Source organism: Genypterus blacodes, unplaced genomic scaffold, assembly GCF_046128005.1.
Source record: "Genypterus blacodes isolate CSIRO-AG114 ecotype Tasmania unplaced genomic scaffold, CSIRO-AGI_Gbla_v1 ptg000071l_1, whole genome shotgun sequence".
Lineage (NCBI taxonomy): Eukaryota > Metazoa > Chordata > Actinopteri > Ophidiiformes > Ophidiidae > Genypterus > Genypterus blacodes.
Window position 1 is genome coordinate 124064 of NW_027466881.1, and position 18437 is coordinate 142500.

The following is an 18437-nucleotide window of genomic DNA, read 5'->3' on the forward strand; positions in this document are numbered from 1 at the left end:
TGTTGTCAGATGCAGGTCGGAAAAGTCCCGCGCTTCACACAGAACACATTCTGCAAGAATTACAGACACGCGGGTTTGATTTGTACCAGCATGAAGGAAAGAACAACGTTACCTAAGTGTTCTACACAACAATCGTTCATTCGGCGACCCTCAGTAACAGAGGGGCATCATGGGAACGCAGGCCGGAAGAGTCCTTCGAGTCCCTCTAACGTCGCACCACAGAAATCCCGGACTGAATTCAAGGCAAGCTGGAATCTCTCTCTCTCTCTCGCTCTCTCTCTCTCTCTCTCTCTCTGTCTCTATCTCTCTCTCTCTCTCTCTCTGTCTCTCTCGCTCTCGCTCTCTCTCTCTCTCTCTCTCTCTCTCTCTCTCTCTCTCTCTCTCTCTCTGTCTCTCTCGCTCTCGCTCTCTCTCTCTCTCTCTCTCTCTCTCTCTCTCTCTCTCTCTCTCTCTGTCTCTCTCGCTCTCGCTCTCTCTCTCTCTCTCTCTCTCTCTATCTCTCTCTCTCTCTCTCTCTCTCCTCCCCCCCCCTCTCCCTCTGTTTGGATTTGGGTGATCCATTTTCCTTGATTTCGTTCCAGCTCAGTCGCCGTGTTTCCGCTTCCTGTGGTTCTCTTGTCATGTTTGGTTCTTGCTACAGAACGACAGGATGAACTGAATGAGCTCGTGTTTACCAGCACGCTCCGACAGGTGGCGCAGCTTGTTGCCGGGCGATCTCACTGACAGCTCGGCGCTCTGAAGAACAAACATCTGCTTGATCAAATCTAAAGAGTTCATCAAATCATCAATCATCAAATTCTATCAAACTATCTCAAATACTTGTCTTTATATTTTGAACTTTTTGTATTTGATTTGAATCACAGCGTGTTGACTCATTTCTTTATTCGAGTTTATCTTAAACTCACGTATTTTATTGTTTTTTATTCCCATTGTCTGGCACTGAAAACCTGTTTCCCATCACAATGAAGCATATTTGAATGTGAGAAAGGTTTTATATATGAATTCTTTGTTTCTCCTCGATATTTTGTTCTCTTTCGTTTCCACGCTGTATAAAAAGATTCACAGCGTGATGGAGCCTCCTGGTGGTCCGAGGCGGTACAGACCTGTGCTCAACACGTGTTGTACAAGTGTGTGTGTGTGTGTGTGTGTGTGTGTGTGTGTGTGTGTGTGTGTGTGTGTGTGTGCGTGTGTGCGTGCGTGCGTGCGTGCGTGAGCGTGTGTGTGTGCGTGTGTGTGCGTGTGTGAGCGTGTGTTTTCACTCCAGTGATCAGATCATACCCTCTTTACCTTACAGCCTTTGATCTTTGCATCTTTTCTTAAAATAATTGCCCCTTGGAGATTATTAAAGTACGGTGTAAGTATGCAGACGCTGACCTGACCTCTCACCACGTGACCCCTGACCCTTAGTGACTCCTCCCTGTGTCTCTGCAGTGAGTCAGACTGTCAGGAGGGGGCGCCGTGTGGACACTGATTGCTCTCAGGTTGTTGATTAGGATTTCCGTTGGATGGGGGTTTGGACATCCCCCTGGCAGAGTGTAGGCACTGTCACCATGGCAACTGGCAGTCCGACGTGTTAGCCGAGCGTCAGTTTGTTATGATGCTGTCAGGAGCGGAGGAATCCCTTTGTATTTAAGTGCCTTGCTCAAGGGTATCGCCAGGAGTGAGGAACCCAACAGCTGTTTCTGCTGCTGTCAGGACCCAGGGATCCAAAAGACGGCCCAGAGTCAGACCAGCGTCAGACCAGCTTCAGACCAGCGTCAGACCAGCGTCAGACCTTCTTCAGACCAGCGTCAGAACAGCGTCAGACCAGCGTCAGACCAGCTTCAGACCAGCTTCAGACCAGCTTCAGACCTTCTTCAGACCAGCTTCAGACCAGCTTCAGACCAGCGTCAGACCAGCGTCAGACCAGCGTCAGACCAGCTTCAGACCAGCTTCAGACCAGCTTCAGACCAGCTTCAGACCAGCTTCAGACCTTCTTCAGACCAGCTTCAGACCAGCTTCAGACCAGCGTCAGACCTTCTTCAGACCAGCGTCAGACCAGCGTCAGACCTTCTTCAGACCAGCTTCAGACCAGCGTCAGACCAGCGTCAGACCAGCGTCAGACCAGCGTCAGACCAGCTTAATGCTCTTCCTGAGGAGCAAAGGTTCGCTGTGTTGATGTGTTATTGTGGCGTATATGAGGATTGAACAGACGTGTTCTTTAGTAAAACATGGTTAAATGGTCATGTAATCTTCAGTCACAGAGCTCGGACCGTTTATTCTGTCTTTGAACCACTGACATGTATGACGACCTGGTGTGCATGTGGATCAATCACTCAGTCAGTCAGTCAGTCAGTCAGTCAGTCAGTCAGTCAGTCAGTCGTCCCCTCACTTCACCCTGTGTGTGATTCACTCAGAGTGCAGACTGACACGCGTGTGCTATTCATGGTCTGTGCAGCTCGTCTGCTGCCATGGAAACTGGGCTGCTGAGGCGCTGATTGGCCAGTGAAGCTGAAGAAATAATGTAAGAATGAAACATGAAGTGGCATTTGAGGATGAAACTGATGCATGATGTCATCACCTGCTTCAGTTTGGCTTCATCCAAAAGAACTAAGCTGAGGACTCTGTGTGCTCATTGGTCAGAAATGTATGTGGGCGGAGCAAGAAAACCACATGAGGAACATGTTTTTCTGTTAGGTTCAATCCTGCCATTGCCTTTGGACAAGGCACTCTGCTGACCACGCCCACACTCGCTGCTCAGATCCACAAACCCTCAAGTAGAAGAAAAGTGCTGAGAGTGCGAGCATCGGGGGGAAGGTTTCCATGGTGACGTTGTTTAAATAGATGGACTCACTCACAGTCGATGAAGACAAATAGATGGATGTCTTCATCCATCCAATAGATGGATGAAGACAAACGTGTCGGTTTGATGACAGGTACGTGACTGACAGGTGATGAAGAGCAAACAAACAGAGAGCAGAAGTCTCCTCTGTAGGCCGTCAGTGTGAGGAGAACATCTGAGGGAGCTGAGGAGCTCCACAGGATAAACCCAGAACCCTCTGGAGGGATCATGAAGGACAGAGGATGCTCCAGGAGCAGCTGGAGAAGGAGGCCAGCAGAGGAACATCTCGGACACTTTGCTCAGCATGCTGGTTTTGATTTCATGTGATGGTTGCTGGGTAACAGCTGCTTCTGTGGAGATGAAGAAAGTCACATTTAATTCTTAGTTTGCGCCTGAAGTTACTTATCCGTCTGCCGTCACTCCCATAATGCACTGGGGCAACGTGCCCAGTGGTTATTTATGATTCTCAGAGCTAATAGCCTCCATAACGTTTGAGCCACTTTTTCTTTAAATAAAGACCCATATGTCATTAATAAGTCATCAAGCAGGTGCAGGTGTGTGTGAGTGTGTGAGTGAGTGTGTGTGCGTGTGTGTGTGTGTGTGTGTGTGTGTGTGTGTGTGTGTGTGTGTGTGTGTGAGATAATGAATCATGTCCTTATTAACCTGAACACCAGCAGCAGCTGTGTGCTGTGAGGAAGCCATAGGCCAGCAGGGGGCAGCGTTCAGCCCCGCTCCACTCTGTCACCATGGAGACACTGATGATGGACTGTCTGCTGCGAGCTCTTAACAGCAAAGAGCACTTCACTGTCACATACAGTGCGTGTGTGTGTCATACATTGTTTATGAGGCGTTTCACCGAAATACACACACACACACACACACACACACACACTCACACCAGGATGGAACATTGAGACTTCTGCTGAAATCTTCAATAACATACGTTGCTAAGATTAGTGTTATTATTTATTAAAGCTCACACATTCTCCATCTTGTTCCAACTCCCACCAATATCCAACAACTGGGTCCAGCTACTGAAGAAGAGAGTGAGAAGAACCAGGAGGATCAGGAATCAGGGGTTTGTAATGTTAGATGTCCACATCATACACACAATCTTCTTCTTCTTCTTCTATTTCTTCTTCTATTTCTTCTTCTTCTTCTTCTTCTTCTTGATGCTAGGCTTATGTTTGCTCTTTTACAGCCTCATGTCTAACCCTGGATGAGGATCTGTGCCATCATGTCCCTCATTAACCCTGTCAGGTCCCATTACATAAAAAGATGAAAAAAAAAGTTTGTTTGAAAACAAAAAATCATTTTGATCTGATGGATGTTGGATTGGAGCATTTTGTAAACACACAGGTGTGTGTTGGTGATTTCACAGCCTTTGTTGCTTGATGGACTCGACATGTGAACACAGTGTTTCTGCTCTGATCCTGCTGGTCCCTCCTCTGGAAGCCTAGAGGAGTTCCTGCGCCCTGGCAGGTTATAATCACGTCTCGGCCGCCCGCTCGCTGTTTTACTCTGATAATTGGTGAGGCAGAGGCAGAGGGACGTGACGCTGATCACATGTATTACAGCCAGATCAGCTGCAGCTGAAGACTCCAGTGTCTGCACACACACCCTGTGCCTCATTTGGTCCTCACTTTATAGGAAGTCTTGTTGTTTCAAACATCTTCACATCTTATTGAAATAAGTTCCCTCTTATTGCTTATCTCTCTTATTAGAACCTCTTATTGATTAGTTTGCATTGATGCATCATGTATGATCATCATGACATCACTCTGCTGCTTTAGCCTGACAGATTTATATTCTGCTTTATATTAACTTCACATATTCTGTTTCCTGGTCCAGTGCCATCATGTGAGTGCAGCTGATCAGAAATGACATATTGATTTTAAATTGCTTCACAGCAGGGAGTTTAAATGTTGTAAGAAGGACCTCTAATCTGTTCTGATCATAATCAATATGTAAACACTTTGATCTGAGTGAAGCAGACAGCCTGGGTAGAGACAAACAAACACCAGGGGACCAAGAATTGATCCCTGTGGAACACCAAGAGAACCAGGTGAAGATGACAAACTTGACATGATGCTGTGACTGAGGCTGCACATGGATCTGCACATGTATGTTGTTGTGTGACGTATGTTTGACAGTACAGCAACATGGAAGACTCAAACTCCACATGGATTTTTCCAGGCACTGCTTTATTTTCTCACAGTGTTTTGAGTTATTAATACACGATACAATATGAGCAACACTTAGAGAGAAAGACACAGTATGCAGATGATTCATGTGTATAATTATGGCTTGAGTTAATGTAACACATCATAATGCTGCCTGGTAATACAGAGCTGTACAGCAGATCACCTGCTCATCATGTGGTTGAGCTTGTAAAGCTGAATTTAATATCTTTACAGCTTCTTACAGAGTGTAGGCAACATAATGCAGCGACACGTGGGCACACTAAACCTGGGAGTCCTGTTACACACAGCCAGACATGAAAAGTGATATAAAGTGGGTTTTTTAAAACATAGATACAAATATAATTCATCTGAAGCCAAGACAGAAGAATGTTAGATGCAGAGGAACTGAAGGCCCCATAGAAACTACTGTATATCTACCATAGGCAGGCAGAGGACGTCTGTGTGAACCCAACACAGCCCCAAAACGTGCAAAATCCAGAAGCAAGTTTAAGTGAGTCTGTTTAATTTCTGACTGAACTAATGGCACATTCTTTCACTAAGGAGAAGCAAGAAGATAAAGCTGTCGTGCCTCCATCAATGTTTCAGTGCTAAAGGAAGCTAGGCTGAGTTAGACAGCAAACCAACCACTTTCATTGCTGTTGACGCGCATTGTTGTTAGTTTTAGTCTTTCAAAGGTTTTAAACAAGAAGTGGTCACGTTGTTGAATAGAAGCGTAGAGGAAGTACCTTGAGAGAGTGACATGATAGTTCCTGACCTGTCAGCTCGTGCTCTTTCTCTGCACTGTCGGCTAGCTAAACAAGTCAAAAGACGCCAAAAATGCTATGTGATGATGTCATTGCGGGCATTTTGGTTACCGCAGGGAGACTGAATGAATGTGCCATTATGGTAACATTAGTGCCTGGAGCCACAGAGGGCGCTGTTCAGCCACAGTTACAGAGACTTTCTTTAACATAATGAACATTTAGAAGCGTCACACTGTCAGGAACAAATGGTGCTGTTAATGACCTCTGCGGTAAATGTTATGCATATTTAGTTTGTTACATTAATTCATTAGGCTTATATCCTGTATAAGAACAAATGCATTCATTGAAGTCACAATATCAAAATGCAGTCTGCTGTTTTCTCATTTTGCTGGAAATGCTCCAGAAATTTACATTTATTACTCAATTTGCTTTTGCAACTACAAACATCTGTGTGAGGAGGCAGCAGCTTCCTTCAAGGGTCTGAAGATCTACCTCCACCAACAACCTCATGGTTCTGTCATGGTTCATGTTTCAGGGGTGAGCCAAGGAACATTAACATGGATATTTAGGAGGATCTGCACCATAGATTTAGAGATTCACATTTTAAACATTAACTTTAGTCCATAGACAACCACTCAGAGTGCCTGTCCTATGTTAACACTAAGTTACCAATTGATGGTAGCAGGATCTGGATCAGTAGGACCTGGTTCAGCAGGATGTGGATCAGCAGGATCTGGATCAGTAGGACCTGGATCAGTAGGATCCCGGGTCAGTAGGATCTGGATCTGGTGGTCCCTCAGTCCTCTTCAGATAGGAGCTCTGTGTCTCCAGGCAGAGCCGAGTGTCTAGCAGAGCTACAAACATCAACCAGCAGCATCATGGAGCTGAGATGATTCAGTGAAGGAAACAGGCAGAATGGATCTGCATCCAGAACTGATCACTGGATTGATTATTGATTTATATCCCCCAAACTTATAAAGAGAGAGATCATTGAAGTTGTTATGGGAGGTTTTCTAGGTCAAGAGGTCAGATAACAAAGTTTAAATGTAGACAGAAATGCAGGTTTTGGTTGTTAAAGGTTTGGCCTTGGTGGAGGTTTACTTTCTAGTTCCTGCTTCTACACACAGTGTTGCTACTAGATCTTGAATGATTTAGGCTTAGAAACATTGATTGATCAAAAAAAAAGATGTGTAATGTTTCTCCCTCAGATCAAAGCAGATCTGTGGTGTTTGCATAGCTGGTGTGGCTCTGTGCTACGTTCCTCCTCAGATGGCTGAACAAACCTTTTCTAGTTCAGCTCACACTTTAGTTTTCATACAGGTTTGTTCCTTATCACATAACACCGGGTTTTGTTCATTTTGGTAAAGTGTTCTGAATCTTATACACTGAAGAAAAGACCTGATCCAGTCAGTCTATCAACTCAAACTGAAGGACTGTGAGCTGCATCTTTACCACTGAAGCTGAGGGGATGCAGTACGGTAACACGTTTTTTGGATTGGAAGGGGGTATTTACTGTCCCAACCCAGAGATAGAGCTTACAGAGAGGCAGAGCAGTAACCAGAGCTGCAGGTCTGCTCACCTCTGGACTAGGCTGCTAGAAACCAGCAGAGCGTCCCCAGTAAAGGTCAAAGGTCACATGGACACCTAAAGGAAACTTCCTCTAAGCACATCCGAGCTGAAGTTAGACTCTAATACATGTTTGGGGAGTTTGACTTTAGTTTCTGCTGAGAGATCAAGACAGACTGAACCATCTGACTGAGGGACTGAACCATCTTACTGAGGGACTGAACCATCTGACTGAGGGACTGAACCATCTTACTGAGGGACTGAACCATCTGACTGAGGGACTGAACCATCTTACTGAGGGACTGAACCATCTGACTGAGGGACTGAACCATCTGACTGAGGGACTGAACCATCTTACTGAGGGACTGAACCATCTTACTGAGGGACTGCACCATCTTACTGAGGGACTGAACCATCTTACTGAGGGACTGAACCATCTGACTGAGGGACTGAACCATCTTACTGAGGGACTGAACCATCTGACTGAGGGACTGAACCATCTGACTGAGGGACTGAACCATCTGACTGAGAATGTTCCATATTTATGACTGCAGCTCTGCTGAGACACCAGGTATTATATGTGATGCTGACCGCCACAATGAGCTCAGAAGAAGAAGAAACATGCAGACAGAGAAACAGTCTCCGGGCATAAGTGGTCAGAGGACATCACTGAGTGAAGCTTTAGATGGAAGGGTTTGATGTTTCTTCTCTTCACACAGCTGTAACTTATCATACACGTGTTCTTATAAAATCTGGCTGCTGGAAAAAACAACCGTTATTCATGACAGTTATCTGTTTGATAGGTTACAAATTCTTCCATGCAGTAGCTTGTGTTTACCTCGTTCACCACACTGCTGTGAGGTATGCTTAGAAAAATAGAACCCTATGAAAAGAGGGGCGGATCACGTGTGACCATGGTGGGTTTGATCTCACCCTTCCATCCAATGTTACAGCTACATAGCGCAGAGTGTTAACTACCATCTGGACGGCTTTGGGTTCAGAGTTTTACTTCTACAGACATTTCTGAGTACGAGGTGCAGGCGGAAGCTGAAGTCCTGTTACTGCTTCGGTTAAACTTGAATGTATGGAGCCAAACGCAGGTGAAGCGGCCATTGGTCAAGCAGAGGTAGCTAAAATCATAACGCACTCAGAAGTGAAAGAATCTTAACCAAGCTGGTTGTGAGCTCTGCTAGGTAACCAGGCTGAATCCTTCCAACATGGACGCTGATTGAAAACACTGCGTTCAGTTTTCTCATAATTATTTTGTTTCCAGTCATTAAACATGAACAAATATGGGGACAACAAACTAAATCAGTGAGTTTGAGCCCTAAATTATGGAAAATCATACAATTTTGGTCTGAATTAAAGTTCTATCCTGAAGGTGGCACAAACAAAAACATGGAGCCCAGATGGTGACCAGGCAGCTGGCTCTGATCCAGATCAGGTTAGCTAACGGACTCATTCAGCCGCCTCTGAAATGCTCGTAGATGTAAAACTTGCTTCCCTCCTCTATAAATACAGATATCCGATCCAGTACACCAGGTTGAAAAGGCCAAAAGCAGTGGGGAAAAATATTCGCGAATAGGAATCAATCTTGGAGACCCGAACGTGCATCCTGTTCTCACGCCAGGCGCCTGAGCGGCAGTCGTCGAAACAGCAGAAGAAGCTGGTGCAGTCTTTACCGTCTAAGCATTCGTAGGCGTAGTCGTCATCCTCGTGATACGGCACGATGTTGTTCATCTGGAGCAGCGACGTTCCAGGCCGAATATTCACCATGCTGGACGCTTTCTGCTGGGGTGGAGAACATCCAGAAGAAAGCTTGACCTCCTCTCTGCACACAGTAAACTAAGCCAGGTCTGGATCTGTACTCTGTCATCACACAGCCGCCCGGCAGGGAACCTTTGCATCCTGCACCGTATGTCAATTTGGTCAAAGCAGTTGTTTATGAATCCTGCTCAGGATTCATGTGCTGTCTAAATAACCAGAACCTGCAGCAGCTCTTTAACTATCGCACCAATGTTTCACTCCCCTAATTATGACACAAAGAGACCAATGAGGCACAAGAGGTGGTTGTGGGTAAAGAACAACTTGACCAGGACCAGTAATACAAAGACACAGACATGTACTTAAAGGATTCATACCTGCGTGTTGTTGGTTTTGGTCTTCTTGGTCTGTCTGTTGCTGGTAAAGTAGTGCAGAGTTCCATACTCCATGAGGGCTGCGAAGGTGAAGATGAAGCACACAGAGACAAACAGGTCCATGGCGGTCACATAGGAGACTTTGGGCAGGGACTTCCTGGAGATGGTGCTCAGAGTGGTCATGGTGAGCACTGTGGTGATGCCTGGAGGTGGAGTCACACACACAGAGTCGCTCAGTTATGCTGCTTCCTGGGACTTCCTGCTATGGTGTTTAGGTGCTACATGGTAGCTAGGGTGGTTTCTAAAGTATTGTGGGCAGTTGCTAGGGCAATTGCTCTGGAGTCCAGGGACACTGGTCTGATGTTCTGAGTGGTTGCTAATGTGGTTGCTGTTGCATTCTGGGTGGTGGATGGTGTTGTCACGTTGGGTAGAGTGGTTACTATGGTGATGTAATGGTGCTCTGCCAGGACTACAATTCCATAACAGCAAGAGAAGTTAGACTTTTGGTTTGATCTCTTCTTCCCTTTCTTTCTTCTTGTTGCTGGTATTAGAGAGTTAATGGGTTGATGTCACAAGGTGAGTTTGCAGAAATGATTCAATGAAACTAAATAAGAAACAAGAAGCCATCAGACCTAGAGATGTACGAGCTGGGACCGCATCCTTGTTGATCCAGAAAGACACCCAGGACAAAACCACGATCATGCTGCAGGGAATGTAGGTCTGGATTGTGAAGTAGCCCATCCTCCGACTCAGGTCGAAGAAGATGGTCATGATGACGTATTCACCTGAGAGCATCAGAGGTAGTTAGAGGGACCGACTGACCCTTCAGGAGCCCAGCTGAGGGACAAACAGAATCCAGATTCTCATCTAATTGAATCTGTACAACTCAGAGAAGCCACCACTTCTTCCCCGTCACACAAAACTGCATACAGTCCATGAAACGTAGCATTAGGATAACAAACGGGAGTTAATCCAGATGATCCATAGACCAGCAGCTCCTCTCAAACACAAACCTCCAGCTCAACACTAATGAACTGAGCTGCTCCTTCTTCACGACCTGCTGAGCCTCACAAGTGTGCGTCTCCTTGATCTGTTGTGAAGTCACGCCTTGTTCATGTTTCATGTTTCTTGTATCAACTTGCAAACATCTCATAAATAAAGTATCTGATACTGTAGCCAATGTGGAAGAACATGAAAGAATCATGTCAGCTACATACAAGAAGTCCCCCCCCCATCCTGCCATGATGTGTGTGTAGAACATACAGAAGCTCCAGGTGGAAGCTACATGCTGCCTCTAAACCTGACACCCTCCAATGTTAATCAGCAGCCCTGACCTTTGACCTCTCACCTGACTGGGTGTGAGCCACATCAGTTGTGTTCCTCAGCCCGACAAAGGCAAACTGGTACAGTCTCCAGTACCGCTGGTCTGCCACCTCCACAGCACGTCTCTGCCACCGGTACATGATCTCATTTTTGGGATATCCATCTACACACACACACAGCAACATTCAAACAGATGACACAGAGGTTCTGAGAGCTGCTCCATCATCATCATCATCATCATCAGACACATTCAGGATGGACGTGTGAATGCAACGTCTCAGCAAATTCCTTCAAATGAGCTTCACGTCTCTCTTCTGCATCATGAGCAGAAGATAACAGAAGTAACAATCAATAACACACACACACACACACACACACACACATCTCCACTACATTGTGAAGATTTAGTTTTGAATAGAGTTTGGATAAAGAGGCGTGTGCAGGTACAGAGGTCATTCAGGGTCATTACATATTGTTTTATAGATATACATCATACATATTTATCTACTTTTTCACATGAGGCTCATTTTCTGGAATTCTGCGGGAGTGCGTTGGTTTGGGCATCAGTCCGCGATTCCGATGGAATGATGTTGCATTTGAAGAGGCGTGTGGAAGATTGAGACCATGAGGAGACATGAGAGGCTGGAGTGCAATGCAGAGACGAATGAAGGTGACGCAGACGGCATGAATCAGACTGGGAGACGGTGCATAATTCATTCAGTCTGTCAGAGAGAAGATGGGACCTCCTGGCTGCAGATGAGAGATTGTTCAGCCACAAGCAGATGAGCCTTTTGGCAGGAGGAGCTCGGCTGGGCCGGAGCGTCGGCCGGCCCGCTCTGCATTGGTTGAAGTTGAGATGGAAGGTTTAGAAAAGCGAAAACGTTTGACCACCTACAGCTTGAAAACTCCAGGGGACACGAGTGCTCATCCATGGGAAAGTTATGCAGCTTAAGGTAACACTCCGCATTAATAGTCAACCTGACAGAAACAGAATTGTGACAGAAAGAAAGCAGATCTCAGCGTCGCTCTGTTCCCTCCCAAGTGTGACGAACATAGTCCAACATGACAGCAACACACCTGATCTTTACAACACGGCCCTCAGTTTGGAAGAAGAGGAAGTCCAGACATCCAGTCAGCTCATATAAACGTTCACTCCATTCAGTTTAGACTAAGAAGTGAAATTCTTACCTGTAGAAATTAAGTTTCCACTAATCACACTGAAGCATTCAAAGATAAAGCGTCTTGCCATGAAACATACGACATCTAAACTGTGTGTTTATCTAATAACATCAACAAATGTAGAAGAATCATGACCATGAAGACCTCAGTGTGCTTCATCTGCTGCAGCTCAGTCCATCAGGGGGTCAAACCAGCAAATACTGGAGATACCAGCAAGAACCTTCACTGGACCGTGCACTTCATTTCTACTGAGCTCCCTCTGCCAGTCAGCATCTCATATAATACCTGCAGTCATAAATGTGGAACATCCTCAGTGAAGATGGTTCAGTCCCTCAGTCAGATGGTTCAGTCCCTCAGTCAGATGGTTCAGTCCCTCAGTCAGATGGTTCAGTCCCTCAGTCAGATGGTTCAGTCCCTCAGTCAGATGGTTCAGTCCCTCAGTAAGATGGTTCAGTCCATCTTGATTTCTCAGCAGAAACTAAAGTCAAACTCTCCAAACATGTATTAGAGTCTAACTTCAGCTCAAATGTGCTTACAGGAAGTTTCCTTTAGGTGTCCATGTGACCTTTGACCATTACTTAGAAAGTTCTGCTGGTTTCTAGCAGCCTGGACCTGCAGCTCTGTTTACTGCTCTGTGTCTATGTCAGCTCTCTGGGTCTTTTGGTGATCATTGATACTGTAGTCTGTGTGTGTCCCTCTGTGTTACCTCTACTGTTTGATGTCCTGATCTCAGACAGAAGTAAAGAATTGTTCCTTCTACCTGCACATCTGTTGGTACTGTCGTTACTGATCACAGTCTGTCAGCCCAACCCCCAGGACCGGGGGGATCCGGCCAGACTGGATGAAGCAAACTGTGGCCTTCACGCTTTGACAAATAGTGAGCACCTAAAGAGCTACAGGACAACAGAGGTTTCTGAGAGTTCATCACTAACATCTGCCAAGCTGCCGTACCTGAGTGTGTACATGACCCTCCCATTGCTCCACAGCCTCAGCAGGCGGTTGGGAGTGGTGATCCAGTGAGCGTCGGATTTCCGTGAGTTCCTGAAGAACGTGTCAGGAATCCAGATTTTTCCTACCATGTTGCTGTTGAGCATGAGGAGCTTCATGGAGCTGTTAAACTTCAGCCTGCTGTCGTACCACGTCTGGGCGAAGAAGATGTCGATGGTGTACTCCTGTAACAAGGGCCAGGAAAATACAGAAGGAGTCCAGAGAAAACTAACACACAACACACAACTCTCTCTCTCTCTCTCTCTCTCTCTCTCTCTCTCACCATGTTGATGGGGTCCACTGGTCCGATGCTGTTCACATACACGGCTGTTTCAATCACTGTCGGCCTCACTGAAACACAACACAACAACAAGCACACAGTTCAGCAGAGGATCAGCTTGGATCGGACGGTGTTTCTGTGGTTCATGACATTGTAACTTTGCAGTTTCCTCTTGTGATTGAAGCTGAACCTGGAGCTGAAGCTCCTCTGCTGCGTTTGCTGCTTTCCTGCATCTACACACACACACATCACCTGAAGTTTCACCGCGTCAGCTTTAGCTACACACACAGCACAGTGATCATCAGCAGTCACGTCAGCACAAAGTGTGAGCTCTGCGCCCTCTGACGTCAGCACACAGAGCCGCTCCCGCCCTGATGAACCCCGACCTTCACCTCAGCTCACGACAGCCCGACACTGTTGGAACTGATTTCCTCTACTTGCCTCCGATATCGGGCCGTAGTTTGTTGTCGTAGCCCAGCAGCAGTTTGTTTAAGATCAAGGTCACGTCGCTCTCGTAGACTTTAGGTGATAACACCCAGGTCTTATTGATGGGGACGTCTTCATAGTCCTCTTCCTCCTGTTTACTGGGCCCAAAGGCTGAGCTGAGGAGAAGCAGAGAGACAGAACAAACAATGTGAGAGACAGACCTCTGGGCAGTGACGTCAGCGGGCCAGAGGCAGAGAAGATCCATCACACACAAGCACCAGAACAATGTCAAACCAGGAACCAATCAACCATGACTCAGCACAACAACAGAACACATGAGAGAGCAAAACAGAACAACCAAAACCTGCATCTCTGTCATCACCTGACCTTCACCACCTGACCTATCCCTCTCCCTCTGTATCAGTTCAGTAGATCTGAATATAAATCAATAATCAATCCAGTGATCAGTTCTGGATGCAGATCCTACTGACCCAGATCCTGCTGATCCAGATCCTACTGTTCCAGATCCTGCTGATCCAGATCCTACTGATGCAGATCCTGCTGATCCACCTGTGTCTGATCTGATCCTAGTCTTTGTTGTTTATCTTTGTGTGTAACAATCAAACAGAATTAATTTATTTGAGTTAAATCCCCACACAGCAGAACCTCATGGTCTCCAGGCTGCTGTGTGGAGAGTCTGAAGCTTCCAGCGCATCACACCATCAGAAGGTTTTGGGTTCACACAAAAGGAGACCCTGAGCCTGAGTGAAGCTCACATGAGCCTCAACTTCTTCATGTTGTTCTTTCTTCTTCTACAGCACAAAGATAGAAGTTCTGCCCTCCACATTAAAGCTTGGTGTATGTCCTGGATTCACTCAGCGCGCTGTGTGATGATGCTCACACCTCCTCATCTCTGTTCTTCTTCTACTGTTTGTCCTGACGACGCCCTGCATGTTTATCTGCTCTACATCCTCTCAGGGTCAAAGCATCCATGACATCATACAGAGGGTTCAGGGTCAAAGGTCAGAGGTCACCATATGAGTCTGTATCTAAGCTTCTGTAGAGGAGCTTTAGAGGCTCTAACACCTGATCATGGATCCATCAGGGTCCATCAGAGACCAACAGACCTGAAGAGGAGGAGAACATCTACATGATGACCAGAGGTGAAGACGATGAAGCTCCAGTGGTTTCATATAAATCACTTCAAAACAAAGAGAATCATGGGAGATTTAAAACAAAAGTAAAACATATCTGCAGCAAATTTACTGAACTGATGTCCTGAAATACACACACACACACACACACACACACACACACACACACACACACACACACACACACACAATGATATGTCCTGAGGATGAAAACCTTCCACCTCCTCCACACCTTCACGCTCACACTCATGCGCACGCACGCACGCACGCGCGCACACACACACACACACACACACACACACACACACACACACACACACACACACACACAGACACACACGCTCCGCTGCAGCATCATGGAGGCGGCGGCTTCACTCACCACAGCCCGAGCAGCGCCAGCAGCACACACGGCGTCATGCTTCCTTCCACTCCGTCCGGACAAGAACCACCGCGAACAGCACCGCCGAACCACACCGACACAAGCACACACTGTCGCTTCGTGCGCTGAGATATCACAGAGTGTCCGCGAGGAGGAGGAGAAGGAGGAGGAGAGAAAGAGGAAGAGGAGGAGGGGGAGAGGAAGAGGAGGAGGAGGAGGAGGTTGCGCGGCTCCACCAGCCGCTGACTCTGCATCTGCAGTGTTGCTAACCAGAAGCTCCGAATGCTCACAGCTGCTGCTGCTCATTATCATCATCTTCATCACATCAATACCTCACACACATCAGCTGATCTTATTCTTTTCTATTATTGACTTTAATCGTGGAAAGAAAAACACTTCATCTGTTTATCAGTCCTCAAGTTCTTCTTCTACTGAGCTCTCTCTGCCAGTCAGCATCTCAGATAATACCTGGTGTGTCATAAATTTGGAACATTGTCAGTCAGATGGTTCAGTCCCTCAGTCAGATGGTTCAGTCCCTCAGTCAGATGGTTCAGTCCCTCAGTCAGACGGTTCAGTCCCTCAGTCTGATGGTTCAGTCCCTCAGATGGTTCAGTCCCTCAGTCAGATGGTTCAGTCCCTCAGATGGTTCAGTCCCTCAGTCAGATGGTTCAGTCCCTCAGTCAGATGGTTCAGTCCCTCAGTCAGACGGTTCAGTCCCTCAGTCAGATGGTTCAGTCCCTCAGATGGTTCAGTCCCTCAGTCAGATGGTTCAGTCCCTCAGATGGTTCAGTCCCTCAGTCAGATGGTTCAGTCCCTCAGTCAGATGGTTCAGTCCCTCAGATGGTTCAGTCCCTCAGTCAGACGGTTCAGTCCCTCAGTCAGATGGTTCAGTCCCTCAGATGGTTCAGTCCCTCAGTCAGATGGTTCAGTCCCTCAGTCAGACGGTTCAGTCCCTCAGTCAGATGGTTCAGTCCCTCAGTCAGATGGTTCAGTCCCTCAGTCAGATGGTTCAGTCCCTCAGATGGTTCAGTCCCTCAGTCAGATGGTTCAGTCCCTCAGATGGTTCAGTCCCTCAGTAAGATGGTTCAGTCCCTCAGATGGTTCAGTCCCTCAGTCAGATGGTTCAGTCCCTCAGTCAGATGGTTCAGTCCCTCAGTCAGATGGTTCAGTCCCTCAGTCAGATGGTTCAGTCCCTCAGTCTGCTGAGCCACAGGGCAGCAGAGGGAGGGACTCGGGGGCGACGCCTGCTGGACAGGTGAATAACTGCAGTTTGTTTCCTGAAGATGTCATCAAAGTTCTGACCTCTGTGTCACTTTGAGGCCTTTAATCAAAGGAGGCTTGTTAATGATGAAGACCTTCCTGCTCTTCACTGATATCTGATCATCACTGATGTCTTCACAATAAGATGACATTAAAACAGAACCAAAACATGAACGCTTTCCTGATTGATCTCAGTTTTATTTTTCAAAGACTTTGTGTGTAAAGTGACATCATCATCATCATCATCATCATCATCAGGGAGTGAGAGGCTCAGTGAGCGTCAGTGCAGATAGAAGCAAACATGTAAACTCAACGATACACAACATATCAATACACTGACACATATTCATATATAGCACACACTCACACACACACACACACACACACACAGAGTTTGTGTCCATGTTAAACAGCCTGAAGGTGGCGCTGCTCAGGACTGAAGAAGAATATTTGACGAAATTCCTTTGAAAAGTTGAATTTGATTTGATTATTTGATTTACTAAATTAAAATGCAGAACAATACAGCAGTTCATGTATCTGAATACAGCTGTGGTCACATCTACACACACACATGTTCACACACACAGGAAGTGAAGAAGTCCTGCAGATACTCAAACTTGATCTGTGTATGTTTGTGACAGGTTGGCCTGAGTTTATATCAACAACACTTCTGTGGTCCTGACTGACCAATCACATCATCAGTGACGGAAGAGGGGGCGGGGCTGAGGCTGCCAGCCAATCAGAGCCGAGTCTGAAGACAAACAGAAATCACAGCAAAAACTGCAGCAAACATCTGAAGTCAACATTTCACAACACAAATATGAAGACGGAAAAAGAGGAAGGACATTAAAGTGTGTGTGTGTGTGTGTGTGTGTGTGTGTGTGTGTGTGTGTGTGTGTGTGCGTGTGACTGTGTGTGTGTGTGTGTTTGCTTGTGTGTGTGTGTGTGTTCCCAAAGCAGGAGCACAACAGTGAGCTGTGAACACTCTCACACAGACCAAGTCTGTGTGTGTGGTTTCCTGACCTGGTTGCTGATCATGGTTGAGTCCCTGTGTCTCATGTGGAGGCGTCCTTGTCTTTGATCACAGGTTCTCTGTTCAGGTACGTGGCCCAGTAGACCAGGTTGAAGGATCCAAACAGCACAGGGAACATGATGCGTGAGATGCGGTCGATCTTGCTGACGCTGTTGAAGGTTTTCTTGCTGTGCTCGGCCTGCTTGGCCTCTCCAGCGCCCCCGCCGGTCTCACTGAGGGAGCACTTGGAGATGGTGGGCAGCGCCGTATCCTTGGTGATGTTGGGGGCGTAGTTGGCCACAGCGACGGCGTACGCGTTGTTCTTCTTCATCACGGCCGCTTCCTTTTTCTGGACGGAAAGGTCTCAGAGTTAGAGGCTTTACATACATGACACACGTGTACATGCCTCAGTGTTTGGATTCGGGTTCAGTTTGGTTTCCTACAGAACAAAGCTACTTGTTACCTGCTAGCTTAGTGCTAAGCTAACCTTAACAATTCAATGAACTACAGATTGATTTTCTTCACCTCAAGTGTAAAAACATTTTTCCATTGGATATTTTTCAATTTAGAACTCAGTAGAAACACGGACAGCATGTTTGGTTGATAGCCGCTCTGTGACGCCACCTTGTGGTTGACGACACTCTTCCCGTCCCAGGCCCAGCCTCTCTTGGTGAAGTAGTTGACGGTTGCAAATTCAATGAGCGCGGAGAAGACAAAGGCGTAGCAGACGGCGATGAACCAGTCCATGGCGGTGGCGTAGGCGACCTTAGGCAGGGAGTTCCGAGCGCTGATGCTCAGGGTGGTCATGGTCAGCACGGTGGTCACGCCTGCAAAGAACCCAAAAGGCCGTGAGACCTCACAAGAACCAGCATCAGTATGGGGGATTCCATTAGAGCAGACAGGACCTGAAGGGACCTGATGGGACCTGATGGGATCTGATGGGACCCGATGGGACCCGATGGGAC

At 46.8% G+C, this 18437-nt stretch overlaps 2 protein-coding genes across 2 annotated transcripts in view; both read right to left on the bottom strand.

The window, feature by feature from the left end:
* Nucleotides 1-8739: 8739 nt before the first annotated feature.
* gabrg1 (gamma-aminobutyric acid type A receptor subunit gamma1) lies at nt 8740-15284 on the bottom strand. Its single transcript, XM_076157024.1, has 9 exons — nt 15201-15284; nt 13683-13843; nt 13245-13312; nt 12926-13146; nt 11691-11773; nt 10821-10958; nt 10105-10257; nt 9476-9675; nt 8740-9125 (listed from the first exon to the last, which is right to left on the bottom strand). The coding sequence occupies exons 1-9, from the start codon at nt 15236-15238 to the stop codon at nt 8844-8846; spliced, it is 1344 nt and encodes a 447-aa protein (XP_076013139.1). The 5' UTR covers nt 15239-15284; the 3' UTR covers nt 8740-8843.
* Nucleotides 15285-16711: 1427 nt separating this feature from the next.
* gabra2a (gamma-aminobutyric acid type A receptor subunit alpha2a) overlaps nt 16712-18437 on the bottom strand; it is a 3595-nt gene continuing 1869 nt past the window's right edge. The window contains exons 5-6 of the mRNA XM_076157017.1: nt 18097-18299; nt 16712-17821 (exon numbers count right to left, since the gene is read on the bottom strand). Coding sequence (XP_076013132.1) covers nt 17516-17821; nt 18097-18299 — 509 coding nt within the window. The 3' untranslated portion in view covers nt 16712-17515. The remainder of the gene's footprint in view (nt 17822-18096; nt 18300-18437) is intronic.

Coding starts and splice junctions, on each gene's coding strand:
- gabrg1 (XM_076157024.1), bottom strand. CDS start 15,238: ATGACGCCGTGTGTGCTGCTGGCGCTGCTCGGGCTGTG. Junction 13,844..15,200: donor CTGGCGCTGCTCGGGCTGTG/GTGAGTGAAGCC, acceptor GCTTCTCCTCAG/CTCAGCCTTTGGGCCCAGTA. Junction 10,258..10,820: donor TGTGGCTCACACCCAGTCAG/GTGAGAGGTCAA, acceptor TGATGCTCTCAG/GTGAATACGTCATCATGACC.